Here is a 23,773-nt window from a genome sequence, read left to right as displayed (position 1 = left end):
CTATACCATAGTAAAAACAAATACACTGACTGAACAAACATTTAGGTGAGATAATAATAAAACCAAAGTCTAAAAATTAACCCCCCACACACACACACGTGTTTGTTTTTGTGAAAAGTGGGGACATTCCATAGGCGTAATGGTTTTTATAGTGTGCTTACTGTATGTGCTATTGCCCTACACCTAAACCTACCCCTTACAGGAGACTGTGCATTTCAACTTTCCCCCAAAAAACCTCATTCTGAGTGATTTATAAGCGTTTTGAAAAGTGGGGACATGGGTCAATATCCTGAGATGTCACCTTCACCTTGTAATACCTGTCATACCTTTGTTATTATACAAATCTATGTCCTGACCTTTCACAAAAACGTGCACACAATCCCTCTAGTCACCAAAGAGAGGGATTCCCCTCCATTTTCTCTGAAGCAGCACTTGCTGCATTTGAGCCCAAAGACTACAAGTTTTTGATATTCTAAATGTATTTGATCTGTGGGGGTTCTGATTCGAGTTTATCTAGTAAATACTAAAAAGTGTTTGTACAGTAGCTAGCTGGCCAGTAAATCAAGATATGAAAAATCTAAGCGAGTTTAGCACTATTTCATTCACAATTTATGAAGTATAAACTAGCTCAAGCTGTTATGCTCCTTCTGCTAGCCAGTTATCTGTTATCATACAGAAGTACAGTACTGCTCAAAAGTTTAGAAACATTACTATTTTTAATGTTTTTAAACATTGCATATCTTTTGCTCATCAAGCCTTCATTTATTTGATCAAATACAGAACAAAACAGTAATATTGCGCAGTATTACAATTTAAAATAATGATTTTCTGTTTTAATATACTTTAAAATGCAATGTATTTCTGTGATGCAAAGCTGAGTTTTGAACATCAATGCTCCAGTCTTCAGTGTCACATGATTCTTCAGAAATCATTCTAATATGCTTATTTATTATCAATTTTGGAAACAGTTGTGCTGCTTAATATTTATTTATTATTACCTGTGATTCTTTTTTCAGGATTCTTTGAATAAAGAGTAAAAAAGAAAAGAAAGAACAGCGTTTATTTAAAATACAAATCTTTTTTAACAATACACTACCATTCAAAAGTTTGGGGTCAATATCTTTTCTCTTTTTTTAAAAAAACAAGGATGTGTTAAATTAATAAAAAGTAATAGTAAAGACTTATATTGTTAGAAAAGACTTCTATTTTGAATAAACACTGTTCATAAGTTTTTATTCATCAATAAATCCTGAAAAAAAGCATCACAGATTCCCCCCAAAAAATCCAAAAATGTCATTTTCAAAATTTGTATTAGTTTGCATGCTTGTGAGCCTATGATCAAACAAAATGTTTGTATATGATACACTTTTATACATTTCCCCAAATTTCCAATTAACTCCCGTAAATTCCCATATATTCCTGGTAAGTTTCAAACTTGGAATATTTCCGAAGTTCCCATGGAAAATTTCCAGAAATGTTCCGCCCCTTTGCAGCCCTATCCCCATCTTCCTCCTTCATACACACAGACTTTACACAGATAACATGCCATTGCTCTGCATTTCAACTAAAACATTAGCAAATTAGATCCCTGCGTCTTCTTGTTGAATTATCTATTTGTGTCTGATGTGAAGCTGTATATTACTCAAATTAATGAAGTGTTTGGTTCTTGATTTATATTATCAGGTTCTGGAACATTTCTAATAAAGAAGAAAGGATGTCTTCAGTCAGATTGCTGCTGAATCTCTGTGTTGCTGCAGAAGAAACTGACAAAGATACAGGAACAAGATTCTCGACTCTGCTGTCATCTGTGTGCAGCTACAAAACCTTCCCTTTTAATTATAATCGTCATAATCAGAGTGATTTCCTGCTGGATCTTTACTCTCATGTGAAGAACTATGAGACTCAAACAGGCAGGAGTTATCTTCCAGCATTACAGTCAGTTTTCCAGTCACCTGATGTCTGGATCATAGATCTCTCAGAGAGAAAGATCTCCGTCCTCCTGGAAGTGCTGAAGCTCCAGACAGAGAAGAAAACAGTAGATCTGAGAAGATGTTCAGAGGAAGAGAGAGAAGTGATGAGTTTCCTTCAGTGTCTGCCCTACATCTCACAGCTGAGGTGAGAAAATCTCTGGCTACTTACAGTTATTGTGAAATATGATTTCTGCATAAGCTGGAGCATGTTTTCTGGTCTTAATGAGTGTCTTTAGATTAGAGGCTCTGTTGTGTTTCAGTGTTAGCTATAGCGTGATGCATTCTGTCCATTCACTACATCTGATCGCATTTTTGTGTCGACGGCTAAATCTAAGCTCAGTTGTTGTTCAGGGTGAGATACAGCTGACTGTGAGAGTGAGAGCTCACCAGCAGATGCTATCAGAGTACATGTGCTGAATAATGCAGCTGACAATAAACGTTAACTGTTAACACTAGTCATGATGATGTGCGTCAGTCATCAATATGATTAATTATACTTATACTTACAGCCAATCAGAATCCATCCTGCTGTAACGAGAACGAGAATTTAAAGCGGCAGAGGCACGTGCGCTTAGAGTAAACAGACGATATTGTTCGCTGGCGTGGACGCTAGTATCGTTATATTTATAATTATAGTTCTTAGTGTGAACGGGGCTTAATGCATCACTTTCACCGCATTCACTTCTTATGAATTGTCTGTCTTCATTTATAGCTGTTGCTTGCAGGGAATAAACCCCTAATTAATCTGCAGTTGACCAAATTCATTCAAGCTCTGTGTTTGTGATTTTGTCAGTCCACTGCAGTTCAGTTTCCTTTTATTGTCATTGCAGAAAATACAACGAAATTAGTTCACTCATAACAGCACAACAGCCATCTGTGACCCTGGAGCACAAAAGCAGTCATGAGTAGCACAGGTATATTTGTAGCAATAGCCAGCAATACATTGTATGGGTCAAAATTATCGATTATCAAAAATTATAAAAAAAATTTAGGAGCTCATTTTTAGTCAATACTGCAAGACAGACTCTTCAGGTTAGGAGATGGAATAAAAATGAGCTCCTAAAACTGCATTTTGCTGTCCAGTGGTCATGTCTTAACTTTGCAATTTCTGTATTGCATTAGTTTTGAATATTTCTCATGGGGATTTAATAATTTTCTCATTTCATCAGTGCCTAAAACCTGCCTAATAATTCTGCACACCTGAATATAAGGAGTTTTTCACTTCCAGCCTTCATGGACAATTATATATCACTCATAAATGATTAAATACAAAATTAATAGTAGTTATTAAGATTGATGTGGTTTGGAATTGGTAAAATGTTCTTGGGAAAAAAAATATGATCAGAATATCAACGTGTCTAATAATTCTGCACACAGTGTGTATATATATATATATATGTGTGTGTGTGTGTGTGTGTGTGTGTGTGTGTGTGTGTGTATATATATATATATATATATATAATGTGACGGATCGGTGGCCCTCCCCTCATCATCATCACCACCCGTCCCTTATTCGCCGCCTTCACCAGGCTCCCGACTGGAGTGGGTGGATGAGAGGAGGCGTGGGATCAACGCGGCTGGCGGCGTGTGATGAGGCACAGCTGGACTGAATGAAGCCTCATCACCGCCGCTGTTAAATGCCCAGCGCCTCTCCTCGAGACCGGTCTCTTCCCCGTGCATGCACGCTGGTGTCCTCGTGGGTCCAGGAAGGGTGCGTAGAGGGACATCGCGCCACTGAAGACGTGAGCTGCCGAACCCGCGGTCCGGACGAAAGCCGCACCCGTATTACGGCCGTCGGACCAGGATGTCGGGCCGTACAAGTCCTACCAAAGGCCTTGGGCGGCGTGTAAGAGCCGCCGCTGTGATGAAGCCGCCGCCCTCGCGCCCGGACCCGAGTGGGAGCGCGTGCGGCCGCCGGACTCCGCCTTCCTGGACCCTTCCCCTCCTGGAACACTGCCCTCCTTCACGAGCCCCGCAGCACGACGAGGACACCAGACCCCCTGTTTATTTTGGACACTTCTTTCCCTGGACACTTTATTTTGTTAATAAAAAGCCTCTCCGAGGCCTGACGCCACACCCACTGTGTCTGTCGTTGGCTCCTCCCGTCACAGTGGTGGAGAATGCGGGCAAGGCGGAGCCTAGACAGCGCAGTTGGGCAACACCTGAAGACGTCATCCCCTCTCGCCCGCAAAAGTTCGTGGAGAAGCGCGTGGGACGGAGAAACGACGGAGACGGCCTCCCAACCACCAAAGGGGTAAGTGACGTTTCCCCACTTGTCATCTTACCCTGTGGTTGGTTGAGGCTGTCGACTAATACCGGTTTCTCTGTCCCTGTTCCGGCGCGGTGCGAGAGGGAGGATCGCCCGGAGAGGAATCCCTGCCCCGCCCACTCCGACCGTATGGAGCCTGGTTGAGGAAGGTAGCACTCCTGCGTGGGCGGCGACCGATGACGGGGATGTCGCTTGGGGGAATGTGACGGATCGGTGGCCCTCCCCTCATCATCATCACCACCCGTCCCTTATTCGCCGCCTTCACCAGGCTCCCGACTGGAGTGGGTGGATGAGAGGAGGCGTGGGATCAACGCGGGCTGGCGGCGTGTGATGAGGCACAGCTGGACTGAATGAAGCCTCATCACCGCCGCTGTTAAATGCCCAGCGCGCCTCTCCTCGAGAGACCGGTCTCTTCCCCCGTGCATGCACGCTGGTGTCCTCGTGGGTCCAGGAAGGGTGCGTAGAGGGACATCGCGCCACTGAAGACGTGAGCTGCCGAACCCGCGGTCCGGACGAAAGCCGCACCGTATTACGGCCGTCGGACCAGGATGTCGGGCCGCATAAGTCCTACCAAAGGCCGTGGACGGCGTGTAAGAGCCGCCGCTGTGATGAAGCCGCCGCCCTCGCGCCCGGACCCGAGTGGGAGCGCGTGCGGCGCCGGACTCCGCCTTCCTGGACCCTTCCTCCTGGAACACTGCCCTCCTTCACGAGCCCCGCAGCACGACGAGGACACCAGACCCCCTGTTTATTTTGGACACTTCTTTCCCTGGACACTTTATTTTGTTAATAAAAGCCTCTCCGAGGCCTGACGCCACACCCACTGTGTCTGTCGTTGGCTCCTCCCGTCACAGTGGTGGAGAATGCGGGCAAGGCGGAGCCTAGACAGCGCAGTTGGGCAACACCTGAAGACGTCATCCCCTCTCGCCCGCAAAAGTTCGTGGAGAAGCGCGTGGGACGGAGAAACGACGGAGACGGCCTCCCAACCACCAAAGGGGTAAGTGACGTTTCCCCACTTGTCATCTTACCCTGTGGTTGGTTGAGGCTGTCGACTAATACCGGTTTCTCTGTCCCTGTTCCGGCGCGGTGCGAGAGGGAGGATCGCCCGAGAGGAATCCCTGCCCGCCCACTCCGACCGTATGGAGCCTGGTTGAGGAAGGTAGCACTCCTGCGTGGGCGGCGACCGATGACGGGGATGTCGCTTGGGGGGGGGAATGTGACGGATCGGTGGCCCTCCCCCTCATCATCATCACCACCCGTCCCTTATTCGCCGCCTTCACCAGGCTCCCGACTGGAGTGGGTGGATGAGAGGAGGCGTGGGATCAACGCGGGCTGGCGGCGTGTGATGAGGCACAGCTGGACTGAATGAAGCCTCATCACCGCCGCTGTTAAATGCCCAGCGCCTCTCCTCGAGACCGGTCTCTTCCCCGTGCATGCACGCTGGTGTCCTCGTGGGTCCAGGAAGGGTGCGTGAGGGACATCGCGCCACTGAAGACGTGAGCTGCGAACCCGCGGTCCGGACGAAAGCCGCACCCGTATTACGGCCGTCGGACCAGGATGTCGGGCCGTACAAGTCCTACCAAAGGCCGTGGACGACGTGTAAGAGCCGCCGCTGTGATGAAGCCGCCGCCCTCGCGCCCCGGACCCGAGTGGGAGCGCGTGCGGCCGCCGGACTCCGCCCCTTCCCTGGACCCTTCCCCTCCTGGAACACTGCCCTCCTTCACGAGCCCCGCAGCACGACGAGGACACCAGACCCCCTGTTTATTTTGGACACTTCTTTCCCTGGACACTTTATTTTGTTAATAAAAAGCCTCTCCGAGGCCTGACGCCACACCCACTGTGTCTGTCGTTGGCTCCTCCCGTCACAATATATATATATATATATATCTTTTATTTAGCAAGGATATAATCATACAAAAGATTTATATTTCAGATAAATGCTGTTCTTCTGAACTTTCAAAGAAACCTGAAAAGATTCTACTCGGCTGTTTTCAACATAATAATAAATGTTTTTGAGCAGCAGATCAGTATATTAGAATGATTTCTGAAGGATCATGTGACACTAAAGACGAGTAATGATGCTGAAAATTCAGCTTTGAAATCACAGGAATAAATTACATTTTAAAATATATTCAAATGGCAAACAGTTATTTACCGTTTCAAAATTGTACTGTTTTTGCTGTACTTTGGATCAAATAAATGCAGGCTTGGTGAACAGACGAGGCTTCTTTAAAAAGCATTAAAAATCTTACTGTTCAATAACTTGACTGGTCGTGTAGTTTTATAGGAGGAGGTTTCATAGACTTGGCAAATTCATTTTTCAGAAGTTTGTAGTTACAGACGTCTGTTGTGCGAGTTATTTAACAGTTTTTCTGAGGCTTATTAAAATAGTTCATATTGATATCGGAATTACGTCAAATATATAAAATATTACGTTTCTAAAATTAAGAAATATATAGTGATATAAATTTTGGCCATATCATCCAGCCCCACCCTGGTGTGAACGGGCCTTAAGACGTAAGACTGGGCACATCCAAGAAAATCCCCATCTTCCTCCTCCATACACACAGACTTTGCACAAATAACATGCCATTGCTCTGCATTTCAGCTAAAACTATCAAATATGAGCCCTGGGTCTTCTTGTTGAATTATCTATTTGTGTCTGTTATGCTGTATATTACTCAAATTAATGAAGTGTTTGGTTCTTGATTGTGTATTATCAGGATCTGGAACATTTCTAATAAAGAAACAAGGATGTCTTCAGTCAGATTGCTGCTGAATCTCTGTGTTGCTGCAGAAGAAACTGACAAAGATACAGGAACAAGATTCTCGACTCTGCTGTCATCTGTGTGCAGCTACAAAACCTTCCCTTTTGATTATAATCCTCATAATCAGAGTGATTTCCTGCTGGATCTTTGCTCTCATGTGAAGAACTATGAGACTCAAACAGGCAGGAGTTATCTTCCAGCATTACAGTCAGTTTTCCAGTCACCTGATGAATGGATCATAGATCTCTCAGAGAGAAAGATCTCCGTCCTCCTGGAAGTGCTGAAGCTCCAGACAGAGAAGAAACCAGTAGAGCTGAGAAGATGTTCAGAGGAAGAGAGAGAAGTGATGAGTTTCCTTCAGTGTCTGCCCTACATCTCACAGCTGAGGTGAGAAAATCTCTGGCTACTTACAGTTATTGTGAAATATGATTTCTGCATAAGCTGGAGCATGTTTTCTGGTCTTAATGAGTGTGTTTAGATTAGAGGCTCTGTTGTGTTTCAGTGTTTGCTATAGAGTGATGCATTCTGTCCATTCACTGCATCTGATCTCATTCTTGTGTCGACGGCTAAATCTAAGCTCAGTTGTTGTTCAGGGTGAGATACAGCTGACTGTGAGAGTGAATACTCATCATATCTGTAGATGTTTGAGCACAAATTATGGGTGTATTTATGGGGCATCTTTGTAGATTCAATAGATTAATAATTTTATTCTATGTATTATTGTGGAAATACCCACATGAAAAATACTATAGCAAATTTACCGTAGTAAAATCTCTCTAGTATATACTAAAGTTATTTTGAACCATACTATAGTAAAAGTACTACAGTAAATTGAATGGTAATTTGCTGTGGTAATTCTACTATAGTAATGTAGACAAATTACTTTAGTCATTACTGTAGTAAATTTTCTAATACTCCAGTACAGGAAACTACAACATGACAGTCATCACAGCGCAGCTCAGGGCAAATATTTACTAATAAAACACATGCAAATTCTGAAAGTGATTGTAATGATATTGTTGCTCTGTGCTGTTGCTGTTGTTATAGCTCTGGTACGGACTCACCTGATCTCATAGAATGAAGATGATTAAAACAGTTACTGTTCTTGGTGTGAACGGGTCTTAAGACTTACCGGCACATCCAAGAAAATCCCCATCTTTGCAAAATTGAAAACGTCCTTGTGCTGTGTGTAATATACTGTGCAACTAAATTAGGCTAAACCATAGTAAAAACAAATACACTGACTGAACAAACATTTAGGTGAGATAATAATAAAACCAAAGTCTAAAATGAACCCCCCACACACACACACACACACACACACACACAAGATCCCTCTAGTCACCAAAGAGAGGGATTCCCCTCCATTTTCTCTGAAGCCACACTTGAGCATTTGAGCACAAAGACTACATCTTTACAAGTTTTGATATTCTAAATATATTTGATCTGTGGGATTCAAGTTTATCTAGTAAATACTAAAAAGTGTTTGTACAGTAGCTAGCTGGCCAGTAAATCAAGATATGAAAAATCTAAGCGAGTTTAGCACTATTTCATTCACAATTTATGAAGTATAAACTAGCTCAAGCTGTGATGCTCCTTCTGATAGCCAGTTTTCTGTTATCATACAGAAGTACAGTACTGCTCAAAAGTTTAGAAACATTACTATTTTTAATGTTTTTAAACATTGCGTATCTTTTTGCTCATCAAGCCTTCATTTATTTGATCAAAAATACAGAACAAAACAGTAATATTGTGCAGTATTACCGGTATTACAATTTAAAATGATGATTTTCTGTTTTAATATTCTTTAAAATATAATGTATTTCTGTGATGAGTTTTGAACATAAATGCTCCAGTCTTCAGTGTCACATGATTCTTCAGAAATCATTCTAATATGCTGATTTATTATCAATTTTGGAAACAGTTGTGCTGCTTTTTATTTATTTATTTATTTTTTATTACCCGTGATTCTTTTTTCAGGATTTTTTGATGAGTAAAAAAGAAAAAGAAAATAAAGAACAGCATTTATATAAAATACAAATCTTTTTTTAACAATACACTACCATTCAAAAGTTTGGGGTCAATATATTTTCTCTTCTTTTTTTTAAATAAATTAATACTTTTCTTCAACAAGGATGTGTTAAATTAATAAAAAGTAATAGTAAAGACTTATATTGTTATAAAAGACTTCTATTTTGATTAAACACTGTTCATAAGTTTTTATTCATCAATAAATCCTGAAAAAAAGCATCACAGATTCCCCCCAAAAACTCAAAAAATTTCATTTTTAAAATTTGTATTAGTTTGCATGCTTGTGAGCCTATGATCAAACAAAATGTTTATATTTATGTTTGTATATGATACAGTTTTATACATTTCCTCAAATTTCCAATTAATTCCCATATATTCCTGATAAGTTTCAAACTTGGAATATTTCCAAAATTCCCCAGACGATGTTCCCATGTGAAGTTTCCAGAAAATTTCCAGAAATTTTCCACCCCTTTGCAGCCCTATCCCCATCTTCCTCCTTCATACACACAGACTTTGCACAAATAACATCCCATTGCAGTGCATAACTAAAACATTATCAAATATGAGCCCTGGGTCTTCTTGATGAATTATCTATTTGTGTCTGATGTGAAGCTGTATATTACTCAAATTAATGAAGTGTTTGGTTCTTGATTGTGTATTCTCAGGTTCTGGAACGTTTCTAATAAAGAAACAAGGATGTCTTCAGTCAGATTGCTGCTGAATCTCTGTGTTGCTGCAGAAGAAACTGACAAAGATACAGGAACAAGATTCTCGACTCTGCTGTCATCTGTGTGCAGCTACAAGACCTTCCCTTTTAATAAAGATGGTCATGTTCAGATTGATTTCCTGCTGGATCTTTGCTCTCATGTGAAGAACTATGAGACTCAAACAGGCAGGCGTTATCTTCCAGCATTACAGTCAGTTTTCCAGTCACCTGATGTCTGGATCATAGATCTCTCAGAGAGAAAGATCTCCGTCCTCCTGGAAGTGCTGAAGCTCCAGACAGAGAAGAAACCAGTAGATCTGAGAAGATGTTCAGAGGAAGAGAGAGAAGTGAAGAGTCTCCTTCAGTGTCTGCCCTACATCTCACAGCTGAGGTAAAGTGGTCCGGTTCAGAGAGTCCAGAGCTGGTGACTTTACTGTTTGAAGTTTCTTGTTTTCTCCCTCAAGCTGGAAGGACGTTTATCCAGCTAAATCTCCAGCTTACTCAAAAAAATATTTAGGCCCAATTCTTAAGATTTATGTATTTCATTTGCATATAAAATTTCCATCCATTTTGATTACATATTAAGTTAAACTAATAAACTTTGTGATGCAAATTTGCCGACCTTATGTAAATGAAACAAGTAAGTAATAAGACTTGTGTAATAGTATTAATAAATCCAATTTGTTTAAAATGCATAAGAATCGTGTATATGTATTATTGGGTAATAAACCCAATGTACTTAAAATGCATCAGATTTACATAATTTTTATCATAAACCCAACGTATTTCATATATTTAATCCTACCTCACCCAATCACACTGTGCTACAACAAAATCTAACTACAACACACACAAAAAGAACAGCAAGACCACCTTGTTACATTATATCAATTTATTAACGCTTCAAAGCATCTGGCTATATATGAGCTAGCAAGACATAATACACAGTGTTCGTACACGTGTGCAACAACAAGAAACAAAAAGTGCCTTCATATTCACATGCACATTAAGGTTAAACACTATTTTCAAACATTTTTGCCACAATCAACCATACTGCAGAAATAAATGCAAAAAAAAAAAAACTTTAACAGTAAACATAACAATTTTAACTATATTTAACAGAGTGCAGAAATAAGATCAGTTTCCTCAAGAACTGTGCAATTTTGAGGTAGACAGATACATGAGGTAAATCGATGATAACAGCACTGCTTACGTTGCACTGACATTTAAAAAAAAAAACCTGTGACATGCAATAATTTAGAACAATAGGATAATGGTCAGAAAAAGTGCCATAAGGCTCTGCACCACACTTTCCGTGCATATTCAATTACATTTTAGGAGTAAATGAGTACGAAAGGAACATTCTACATCTACATTTTAAACTTTTAACACTTTGATGTCAAAAATGACATCTCAATTATAATTACATAAGAGTTCTTTGGTGACAGCTTGGTTGTATCCAGGATTTTCTTCAAACGTGCACTTGAGCTCTGTTACGTAGCTTCAGTTAAGCACATAAATCAGTCCAAAAAGCATCAAACACCCGAGAGTGACACTGCAGAACTTCCACACCAACATCCGTAGGTTGGTCTCCAGGATCAACTCCAGCACCCTCTGAACGAAAGATGTACGGATGCTCACTGTTGTCTGTGCAGTTCCAGACTCAGCTTCTGCACTTTCACAGTCCTGAGGATAAACAGAGAGAATGAGTTGTGTTCTGATGCCAGCCACAGTGTCATATTCAGACATTTGAAGGGCACACTGTTTACAAACTGATATTTTGGATATGTAGACTCAAATGTACACTGCCTGGTCAAAAAAAACAAACAAAAAAAAAATCACCATTTGGATTTAAATAAGCAAATGCTGAAGAGTCTAGAATTGGATGATTATTGCAGTTTTTTTTGTTTTTGTTTCCGGCTTGTTGTATTTTGGCAATAATTATTTTATCCCAAACTGATTCAGTGTGTAGCTTTTCATTTCTTAAACAATCATGTCGGAGGATGTACTAATGTACACATTCCAGCATGACCATAACAAAATCGATCAGGCTCAATTTGTGAAATAGTGGTTCAGTGAGCACGAGGAATCATTTTCATGTATGAATTGAACTCTACTGAATGTCTCGAGGATGTGCTGGAGTCGACTTTACAGAGTGGCTAGACTCTCACATTGTCAACACAAGATCCAGGCCAAAAACAAAACTGCAGCTTGATGGAAATAAATGTTGTGATGTTGCATAATGTTGTTTAAACAATGCCACAACACAGCACAATGTTATGAAAGCTATAGGTGGTCCAATGAAATATTAGAGTGTGCAACTCCTTTTTGGACAAGCTGTGTGAAGTCGACTCCAGCACATCCTAAAGACTTTCAATAGAGATTAGATCAGGACTCTTTCACAGTTAGAGCCTGATGAATCTTGACACAGTTATCCTGGAATATAGACATGGGTACGACTTCCGACCTGGTTGTTTGAGAAATAAAAGTCTACACACTGCATCATTTAGGACTAAAAGAATTGTTGCCAAACACACAACATGCCAGAAACATAAATCACTTCAAGTAATGAGTCAATCCTTAAATATCAAGTATTTACTCTTTTAAATCCAGACAGCGACCTTTTTTTGGCCTGGCCGTATAAAATAAGAATTAAATGAATAGCCAGTTATTTTGAACTATACTACCTTAAGGAGAAGATAATTCTGATGGAACTGGACACAGCCGAGCTTAAAAACATGAGCACTCGTGTTGTTTCAGGACGGTCTTGATATCACTTGCACTGCATTAAAAAAAAAAAAGAGGAAATTTTTGTTATTTTATTTTATTTTATTTGCAGCGCGTGTCTTTATTTGGTTGTGTTGCGAGCATTTGCAGCGCGTGTATTGCCAAATTAATTAAGTTGTTTTCTTAATTTGCAGGTGTTTTTTTTCTATTTGCAATGCGTTGAGCTCTCTCGGCCACTGTACTAATTGGTACCATTAGCTAGCTAGTGAAATAAACGATAGTCCTTGCATTGATATTAGTGTAATACGATATCAACCGCTCTAATAATACATATAAAATAATACATATACATATCAAATAATATACACTGAGTAGAGATAAGATATATCTTACCTTGCAAATAGATTATGATCCAGGCTGCTCCAATGCAAAGTGGTGAGGAGATTCAGGAGCACGCTTCTTCTGGCGCTGCTTTTTTTTATTTTGCACGTGCATTACCAAAGCCGCTTTAGACACGTCAGTGTGCAGTACCACCACGTAACGACTGGAGGATGGTAAACGATTCCATTTGTATGTAAACCAATCTCATTCAGTTTAACTAATTGGACCTGACTTGTTTCAGAGCCAGCTGTATTTAAACCCTGTTCATAATTTTTAACTGATTAAATTTAATGGTTTTGACAGTTGATTCTAAGTAATCAGAGTGCATACATTTTTTTAAAAAGTATTATTTAAATAAAATCAAATAGATGCAAATACTTAAATGATTCTTGGCACAATTTTTTTTTTTTTTTGAGTCTGACAGGGTTAAATTCACTCTAAAACCTAAATCCATCCTTGTTAAAGGAACAAAGTTTGTCTTCATACACCACAAACATACACACACTCAGGTGCAGACCGGATTATAAATAAACTGACTATTCAAACTGTTTTCAAAAGTGTGTAATTTTTCCAAATGGAGATTTGCTTATATTTACAGTCTGTGTTGTTTTTTATGGTGGTTTAGTGGTTATATCATGCAGGCATTGAGGTCTATGAGGGTTCGAGCTCCCATCACTGTTAATGAACTCACACTTGATCTGAATGAAGAACAGCAGTCAGAGAGGAATCTGTCCAGAGTCCTGAGCAGCTTAACCGTTCTTCTGAGACTCTGGACTGTCCAGTGTTTGCATAAAGCATAATGAACTTTGTGTGTCTGTGTGTAGACTGTCCAAAGAGACTCTCCAGAAGCTGGTTGAATGTGTCTATGAAGCTCAGGAAGAAGAACTGACTGAATGCTTCCTGCAGATAGTGGATGGAGATCTGACCTCCTGTTCCTTGAGCTGGGAAGAGCTTCATTATTTCCTGCAGCACAGAATTCAACAAATCACTGTAGACTTCAGAAAGAGCAACATTCAATGCAGAATCAGTGAAATACTGCCATTTCTGAACAGGGTTCAGTTTAAACGGTAAACAATTAGTTCTTTCACAACATTTGTATCTAGTAAATGATAGAAAATATGCAGTGTTTTAATAATAAGTGTGATCTGTGTCTGTACAGGATGAGCTCTGCCTTCATGCTGTGTGTAATGACAGAGATCTATGAGTCCGGCTCTGCTGGGTTTGTGTTCAGTCTGTTGAGTTCAGTGAAGAACTACATTAATCTGCAGAGCAGAGATCTGGACTCTGTTCACTGTGCGGCCCTGCGCTTCACACTGCAGCACTGCACTGCAGCTTCACTCAACCTGCTCTGGACCTCCATACCAGAGGAAGAGCTGGAGAGCATCCTGCCTCTCTTCACACATCTCTCCCGCCTCAGGTCTCACTGCTTCTCTCTCTGTCTCTATTCTTCTGTTTCTCTGTCTCGGGTCTGTCTGTGTGTTTCATTCAGTAGCTTTCATGTCAAAGCCTTCTAATAGCATTGATTTATGTCTTAACTAGTTCGAAGCGTATTATTTTGTTAGTAGTATTTTCATTTAAAAAGGGTCCATAAACACCTTTTGAATGAAGTTAAATTATAACAATCACTTAGCAATATAATTGTGTTTCCAAACATTTCTTCTCAAAAGTATTCCAAAATGTATTATTATTAAGGTAACCATTAAGAGGAAGCAGACTATTTCAATTCCGTAAGATTCTGAATCCATGCGTTTAAATTGTTACTGATGTTACAGAATCTGTCCTGATCTAGTGTTTGTGTTCAGTGTTGACGGGCTGCTGTTACTGATGTTACAGAATCTGTCCTGATCTAGTGTTTGTGTTCAGTGTTGACGGGCTGCTGTTACTGATGTTACAGAATCTGTCCTGATCTAGTGTTCGTCTGTGTTCAGTGTTGACAGGCTGCTGTTGCTGAAGATGCTTCACTGCTGCAGTGTCTCTGATGTCCAGCAGGAGGCAGCAGCTGTTCTACTCTCTGTCCTTCAGCACAAGCTGGACTTCTCCTGCCGCTCTGCTCTGGATCTGACAACAAACACAGACTCCGAGCCTCTGCATCTGACCGCTGATGACTGCCGTGTGATGTCCAGAGTCATTCAAAGAGCTCATTCAGACACAAAGACACAGCTGATTCTGCAGGACTGTGAGATTCATACAGCTGGAATGGATCAGATGTTCCCAGTGTTACATTCTGTTCAGCTCTGGTGAGAAACACCAACAGATCTCATTCATACACAGATCCAATATAAAAGCGTTCAGTATATATAACGCATCTCTTGCTCTCTGTCGTTCAGCTGTGATAAACCTCTGCTGCTTCAGTTTCTGGCTCATGTGAGGCCTGAGGAAGCCCAGTCTCTTTCTGGAGCTCTGGGTGAAGAGCTGGATCTCAGTCAGACTCAGCTGGATCTGCAGGTCTGTAGAGGTCTGGAGCTAATTCTGGAATATTCTGAAGGACTGACAGAACTGGATCTGAGTCAGTGCCGTCTCATCGATCACAGTCTGGATCTGCTGCTCCCAAACCTCCACAAAGTGCAAAACATTGAGTGAGTGACTGAAGAAACTCATAGTGTACATTTCTTAAGTATAATGTAATAGTTCTTACATTTCTGATTTGTATTTTTGATCTCAGTTTTAGTGGCAATAGCATCACTGACGCTGGGGCTCAGAAAATCTACAGTATCGTCACTCTCAACAGTAACATAAAGACAGTAAGGTGTGTGTCTGAGTGTCTCAATGTAGCTTAAAGTTATTTAAACTTATTAAAACCAACAAAATATGGATTAAAGTTTTTTTTTTTTTTTCTTTTTTTTTTAAGCCACTTTTTATTCTCATTTCATTCTTTGTATCGCACCAGTCATACATTATAAAAGAAATTCATAGGGACAATGGTAACACTTTAGAATAGGGAACACTTATTCACTAACTATGACTTTTCCCTCAATAAATTCCTAATTTGCTGCTTATTAATAGTCAGTGCGGTAGTTGTTAAGTTTAGGTATTGGGTAGGATTAGGGATGTAGAATAAGGTCATGTAGAATAAGGCATTAATATGTGCTTAATTACTATTAATAAATGGCTAATATTGTAGTCAATGTTCCCTCTAATTTTTTTTCTTGCTGAGCAAAACTTTTCTTCTATTGGGCGGACATTTCGGTCACCTGAGCAAAAACATTCTTTATTCTAGACCTGTACAGCGCGCACACAAAAAAGTGTGAAACTTTTAACTTTAATGTGCTATTTATATTTGATTTGACCCTTGATGTAACTAAATTATGTACATTTTAGGCTACCTGAGAAAACATTTTTTACAGTATAATACACTGCAGTTCAAAAGTTTGGGATTAGTAAAGTTTTTTTTAAAGAAGTTTCTTATGCTCATCAACCCTGAATCTATTTGAAATATTATTGCAATTTAAAATAAAAGTTTTCTATTTTAATATACTTTAAAATGTAATTTATTCCTGTGAAGCAAAGCTGCATTTTCAGCATCATTACTCCAGTCTTCAGTGTCACATGATCCTTCAGAAATCATACTAATATGCTGATTTATAATCAATGTAGGAAACAGTTCTGCTACTTAATATTTTTTGGGAATGTGCTAATTTTTTCAGGATTCTTTGATGAATAAAAAGTTTAAAAGAACAGTGTTTATTCAAAATAGAAATTTTGTGTTTCAATATACACTACTATTCAAAAGTTTGGGGTCAGTAAATGTTTTATTTTTTATATTTTAAGAAATTAATACTTTTATTCAGCAAGGATGTGTTAAAAGGATAAAAGGTGATAGTAAAGACTATTGATAGAAAAGGTTTTTATTTTGAATAAATGTTGTTCTTTTTAATGTTGTATTCAAAGAATCAAAGAAAAAAGTATCACAGTTTCCAAAAACAATTAGGCCTAAGCAGCACAACGGTTTCAACACTGATAATAAATCAGCATATTAGTATGATTTCTGAAGGATCATGTGACACTGAAGACTGGAGTAATGATGCTGAAAATTCAGCGCTGCGTCACAGGAATACATTGTATTTTAAAGGATATTAAAACAGGAAACTAATATTACAAATTGCAATAATATTTCAGTTTTTTTCTGTATTTTGATCAAATAAATACAGCCTTGATGAGTCCATTTAAAAAAAAAAAAAAGTCAATTATTTGTTAGGTTTATGATATAGGCCTAACATAATATAATATAATATAATATAATATAAAAACAACTGAAGCATTTAAACTGACAGAACAGAATAGAAAACAAACTGTAAGCTAAATATTTTCAAAAAACTTGAACGTGAATTCTTCTAGTTATCTAAACATCGCTGTGAAGTTTGCATAATACACCTGTGTGTGAGTGTAAATGTCTCGGTTTTGATGACATTTTATTTCACATGTCATTGTGTTTGCGTTGACTCTCGATTTGAGTTATTTCTTCCGCAACCATTAAAGTATTCGCGGTTTCTACAGCGACTCATTTAGCTCACATCGTTCTTTCTATGAAACCTATAAACCGCATTCACCGGTTCTAACTCTATAGCGGCAGCAGCTCTATAGCGGTTTACCTGAGCATTGCAATTATTTCTCTTTCACTAGAATTCAATCAAATGGTTTCCCAACTAATTTTTTTGCGTGTGCGTGGCATATTGTTTTTCTGCGCGGCCGCGCACGCACAGCTTAGAGGGAACATTGATTGTAGTAATATCCATGCTAATAAGCAACTAGTTAAGAGACCCTAAAATAAAGTGTTACCGGGACAATTTATTCTTGTCAACAAAATGTTAAGCAAAGCTTTTAGATCAAAAGCTTTGTAGTCATGAAAAAAAAATCAATCAAGTGTGTTCAAATTTTAATAGATAGTTTATATTATGTGCGATGAAGTGAAAGTCATTAATGATGTTTAATGTGTTTCATTTACATGTATGTATTTATTTATCAGATGCTTTCATCCAAAGTGACTCGCAGAGGAATACAGGCAGTGGGTTGGAGCTAATATCAGTGTGTTTGTATCTGTAGGCTCTTCAACAACAGAATTGAATCCAGAGAGCTCTTCAGGACAGACCCCGATTTGAGATCTGGTGATAAACTCTCTCTGGAATCAACAAACAGCTGAAATAATGAGGTAACAGAGTCCCAGAGAAAAATCAAGCCACCAGATTGTAAACCACATTCATTTTTATCACTTTCAGTCATAATCAACAGTGGGTTTCTGTTGCATTAATTGTGATTGTCATTTTTCAAAACCATCTTCTTTGTAAACTGTCTTTCCCCTTCGCCACACTTTATAACATTTGCATCATGCAGAGTTTATTTTTTTAATTGCATACCAAAAAAAATAAATAAAACGTTTGCATGTAAAACTACTGGCATAAATCTTTGTGAATGTTGAAAAATACAAGATTTCAGGAAAAATACTGCAGCTTTGACAACTTTCTCTTCCTTTGTTCCAGTAGAGGACAGCAACAAGGGCCAAGAAACCACAGTGAAGATGGCAAGAAGGAGATAGACATGAAAACAACCAAAATAAAGAGTCAAGTGCATTTATACCATTGATTAGCTGATCTTCTCCTCTTCATCCTAAAGAAGCAGTGTTTGACTGTCTGAACTCTAGTGTTTACTGCAAACACAACACAAGAGAGACATTATACTCAGGAAATCACACTTACTTGATTCATGTGACTGAAATGTTAGGCAGGAGGGTCAGAATCACTCTTGCAGAGGTGTAAAGTACTTGAGTAAATGTAACTAACTACTGTACTTGAGTATCTTTTCGGATACTTTGTAGTTGTACTGAGTATCAAAGAGATGAACAACTTGTACTCTCTACTTCACTACATTTTTGAGTGAGTATCTGTACTCTTTACTCCACTACATTTGAAATGAGTGTTGCAGTTACAAATTACATTATGTGTGGCACCTAGCTTTTTCTGCAGCAGTTTATTTCTGCTACAAAAGATGTGATTTCGCCAACTATAGGGCACTGAAAGTACTATATCTTGTGCGTTTTGCCCTGACTCACTCAAGCTTGTCAACAAGGCTACTTTACATGAATGTGAGCTCCTTAGCAAGCAGTTGTGAATCACAGGTGTTTTATAAATGAGATGAGGACATGACTGTAGCTGGCAATGAGGCCGAAACCAGCACATCCAGTGCAAGAAGACTTTGACTTTTTAATTTCATTTTTTCTTTATTTGTATTTATTTGCAATTTTGAGGTGTTTGGTTTTATTAAATAAACGTGATTGTTCTCCTCAAAAATCAGCTCTTTCTTGTTTTTGTTACATGCCTTGCCTTGGACTTTTATGTCACTTCCTGTCTCCTGTGGTGTTTGTAGTTTGTATCTTATCTTGTTACGCTTGTTAGCCTCCTGTGTGTGTGTGTGTGTGTGTGTGTGTGTGTGTGTATAGATATAGATATATAGCCCTAGTGTTTCTTTAGTTCTTTGTGAGTTGTTGAATGTAATGGTTGTCTGTTTGCCCGTCATTCTGTTCTTTGTTCCCTTTGGTTTTTGGCTTATTGTTTGTTATAGTTTTTCCATGAAATACTTGCACATAGATTTGTTTTTACACCTACATTATTAATGTCATGGTACTAAAGCAGTTAGGATACGTCACAACTGTATTACAGATGTTTGCAGGACTTTTCCCCTACTGTTACCTTCTGTCTGTTTTACTTTTTTTTTTTTTTTTTCTTTTTTTCTTTTTTTAATGATAACTTTATTTTTGCATTGAATCCTGTGTAGTGTTCTTGGCCAGTATTAATCTGCGAGTATGATCATAAACTGTTGACCTGTTACCTTAATGGATTTAAATAAAAACAATAATAATGAGGTAAGGGTAAAAGCTTTGAGGAACCTCCCCATCAGAGTCCCAGAGATGAATCAAGCAACCAGATTGTAAACCATATTCATTTTTATCATCACTTTCAATCATAATCAACAGTGGGTTTCTGTTGCATTAACTGTTTTGTAAAATAACAAAATCAATCTTCTTTGTAAACTGTCTTTCCACTTCTCCAGACTTTATATTATTTACGTTATGCAGAATTTTTTTTTTTTTTTTTTTAATAATCTGCATGTAAAACTGCTGGCATAAATCCTTATGAATGCTGAAAAATGCTTCTGATAGCATATATTTCAAGAAAAATACTCTAGCGTCGACAACTTACTGTTTCATAATCAACATCGTTCCAGTACAGGACAGCAATGATCCACAGCAAAGATGGAAAGGAGGAGATAAACACGAAAACAACCAAAAGAAAGAGCGAGTGCATTATGATCAGCTGATCTTCTCCTCGTATGAAAATGCACACGAGAGAGAAGCCGTTCACATGTGATCAGTGCGGCAAAACATTTCTTAGGGCATCAGTCCTGAAGATGCACCTGACAGTTCATATGAAGGAGAAGCCGCATTCATGTCCTGAATGTGGAAAGAGTTTTTCACTGCTGCAGTATTTATATAAACATGAGAAAACCCAAAGTTTTAATGCTCGTTTCCAAGATTTCTGTAAATTCAGCCTGAGGAAGTCATCAGCAGCGTGTGAGAGTGAATCTGGACTATAACAGAGGAACGGTGTCGTTCTCTGATCCTGTAACTAACACACATTCAAAGCCTCCTTCACTCACACACTCTTTCCATTCTTCAGTGGTCCTGACTGTCTGAAGATCTTACCAGTCGATAGTCAGTAATCCTTACACCTGTAGATCTGGATCTTCCTGCTTTTATCATATTTCAGTATTTAATCTGTACATGAGTAAGAGTGCATTATTCATCTTTAAAAATCAAAGATAATCAAAACAAATAAATCATGCAAATCATATCTGACCAATGAGAAACAATGATGTCACGAATCCCTACCTATTTTCTGTTTGTTTTAGAAATATGGAAATACTTGACTGAGACGTTTTCTTTATAAACTAACAATGTGTGATTACATGATTTCAGTGTCATCAGTTTTATACAATACAGTTCCAAAGCTGCTTTACACTAATTAACAGGACAAGAACAGCATCAATGTTGCAAAATTGTTATGAACAATTCATGTCAAAATAAATCATTACTCATGGAACAAAAAATCTATTTTAATTTCACATATAAGCAGATCTACATAAGACAATATAATATATATATATATATATATATATTTTTTTTATCAGGTATAAATATAATATCAGGTCAGTTTAAATAGTCCCAGATGGAGCCAAAGTAAATCAAGAAATGCATATGTAATACAATCCACATGATAAATGTAGGCCTATGTAATAGAATCCAACGGAGAGGATTTGCTGCTTAATAGATACCGTTCGCGAAATCGAAAGTGAAAGCAAACATTGGGCGCTCATTCAAAAGCCATTTCAATACCCCACATAGGCTACTAATAAAGGCTCCTGGATGCGCGAAAATTATATACAATATTATAATGTTTGCGAGAGTGGACACAAAAATCGCGGGAGCGGAACACATGCGTAAAAAGTGAAGTACACTTTGGGTTTAAGAAAACAATCCCGCGCAGGGCCCTAGTGACCAGGGACAACAACAACAACAAAAAACAACTTTCATTTGATGTAGATGCAAATAAATAAATAAATAAATAAAAATAATAATAAATAATAATAATTAAATACATTTCAAACATTATCAAAATGGAATCTTCCTTTCATGATTTTAAACTTCAACTTTAAATTTTGTCCCTAATTTGTCATGTGATTTCTTTGTCTTCTAATTTGTCATAGGTTGTTTTCAATAATATTTCATATTTATTAATACATACTAATTATTAAAATATTAATAAATATTATTTAAATATGAATACATATTTAATATTTATTAAGAGGCGCAAATATTCCAGAAAGAATGATGGAATGTTAATAAGTATTAATGTTCCAATCTGCTGAATCATTAATGTTTGCATCTACTGATGTGCTATGAAGTGTTGTGAGATCATCTCCTGTCATTGTGTAGAGAAACAAGAGCAGTTTATGAATGATGTGTGTGTAAGAATCCTGTTTGAGTCTGACCTGTGATTTGATTTATTGTGAGGATGCTTTGATAGATTTACAGGAGCCAAAATGTAATGATTATTTCACCACTAGAGGGCCATATGCACTGTGGTGAGTAGATGTAGGTCAGAATGCATGAGTATATTATAAAAATAATACACCAAACATAGACAAATTACAAACAGTGGTCATGAGCCAAGCTCTTCAAACACTTCACACAAACACTTATTTTATAATCTCTTCACTGAAAATCTCCCGTCCAGTTCAGCCAGCATATAGTGTCTAGTACAGGAAGATACAAATTACATCTAAATGATTCCCAGTGTATCTTATTTTGTGGTTGGTACAATGCACTGCTAAAGCTGGTCATGAGGTTCTTTTTCTTTTTCCTTCAGTTTGAGGGTCATTCTGCAGAAACACCATCCTCACAAAACCTCCAGCCCTCCTCTCTGTTCTCAGACTCCTGACTGCTGAGGAAGTGCTCTCTGATGTGGCTTCCAGCTGAATGACAGTGAGCACCACAACTGATGCTGGAAGGTCACGTGACAATGACAAGTAAGTGAAAGTGATGTGATATGTGGCCAAGTATGGTGTTCCATACTCGGAATTTATGCTCTGCATTCATCCCAGTAGTGAACACACACACACACACACACACAAACACACACACACACGTCTGGTTTGATATCCTTGTGGGGACTCTCCATAGGCGTAATGCTTTTTCTACTGTACAGATCGTATATTCTATTGCCCTACACCAACCCTACACCTAAACCTACCCCTACAGCAACAAATTTTGTTATTTTTTTAAATTTAGCTATTTTTAAAATGTATTTGACAACTTTTTTTAACACATTTTCCCTCTAAATGACACACACACAAAACAAATCTAAACCAACATTTCATGTTCACCGAGATGGCCATTCAATTTGAATAATGAGATTTACCTGGATGGAGCACTATTTCTCGCGAGATTCGGGCGTACGTATACTTAAGTATCGTTAGAATATGCCTACTTACCTACTATATAGTAGGCGAAATGGGTACGTGAGAAGAGTATTATGTCCGAAACCACAGTATTCATAAAAGGAGAGGCAGTTTTAACATTAAGTGACATGACATCTGACGCACAGATGCCATTGGCACATGCCACTATGCTCAGTGACACTTCCGGTGGCACTTCCGGTTTTCAGTGGCATGTGCCAGTGGAGAGTGGCATGTGTCACTAAAACCTGTGACACGTCAATGGACTGCGTCTTGTGTCACGGACATTGGCCGTTTCTCAAACGGAAGGCTGCATCCTCCGTAGGGGTCGCATTTGTAGGCTGCATACGTCATAAAAAAGATCTTATTTTAGAATATTAACATTTATAAATTTTACCATTATTCTTAGTTAAGTGTAAATTGTTGTAATATGCTTTTGACTCACGAATGTAATGCTCAGTTAACTGAAATAAACCAGGCTTGATGACGTATGCAGCCTACAAATGCGACCTTCGGAGGATGCAGCCTTCCGTTTGAGAAACGGCCATGGTCGTGGTGCGTGTCGCACCTTCGGTAGTGACTGACACCTGCCGCTGGGTGCCGCTGCATAATGTAGATTGCGTGACACGCACTTAAGGGCAGAATGATATTGATTTAATTAACAGTATGTTGCGGTCAAGTAAACGATTTATTGCGTCGATAAATTCATTTTTTGTACAACAAATATTCCTCTATTAAGATTAAAATGTGTCTAATGCCTCTTAATGTGTATTTTTCATTGTAAGTTTATTTCCTGTAGCCTGCTTTGTACAATACATTCAAATGTAAATACGCATTTTTTAATTAATTTTTTGTTGTTGCATAGATTTGACAGTTCAGCTTATCAGTTGTAATTATAAAATAATAGATACTATGCAGA

General features: G+C 38.6%; 1 protein-coding gene across 6 annotated transcripts in view; it reads left to right on the top strand.

Annotated features, from left to right (window-relative positions):
• LOC131536081 (uncharacterized) overlaps positions 1-19,109 on the top strand; it is a 124,903-nt gene extending 105,794 nt beyond the window's left edge. For 3 of the 6 annotated variants that reach the window (XM_058768767.1, XM_058768768.1, XM_058768764.1), the window contains 10 exons: positions 1,684-2,115; positions 6,960-7,391; positions 9,701-10,132; positions 13,674-13,916; positions 14,009-14,266; positions 14,778-15,086; positions 15,177-15,425; positions 15,512-15,595; positions 17,890-17,995; positions 18,327-19,109. In XM_058768767.1, the coding sequence (XP_058624750.1) occupies positions 1,684-2,115; positions 6,960-7,391; positions 9,701-10,132; positions 13,674-13,916; positions 14,009-14,266; positions 14,778-15,086; positions 15,177-15,425; positions 15,512-15,595; positions 17,890-17,986 (2,536 nt within the window). In that variant the 3' untranslated portion in view covers positions 17,987-17,995; positions 18,327-19,109. Of the gene's footprint in view, positions 1-1,683; positions 2,116-6,959; positions 7,392-9,700; positions 10,133-13,673; positions 13,917-14,008; positions 14,267-14,777; positions 15,087-15,176; positions 15,426-15,511; positions 15,596-17,889; positions 17,996-18,323 lie in introns of all 6 variants that reach the window. The other 3 variants (XM_058768766.1, XM_058768770.1, XM_058768765.1) reach the window with 2 other exon arrangements.
• The last annotated feature ends 4,664 nt before the right edge of the window (positions 19,110-23,773 follow it).

The sequence above is a fragment of the Onychostoma macrolepis genome, chromosome 03, assembly GCF_012432095.1.
Source record: "Onychostoma macrolepis isolate SWU-2019 chromosome 03, ASM1243209v1, whole genome shotgun sequence".
Classification (NCBI taxonomy): Eukaryota; Metazoa; Chordata; class Actinopteri; order Cypriniformes; family Cyprinidae; genus Onychostoma; species Onychostoma macrolepis.
Note: the sequence above shows the minus strand (reverse complement) of the source record. Positions and strands in the feature narration are given on the sequence as shown.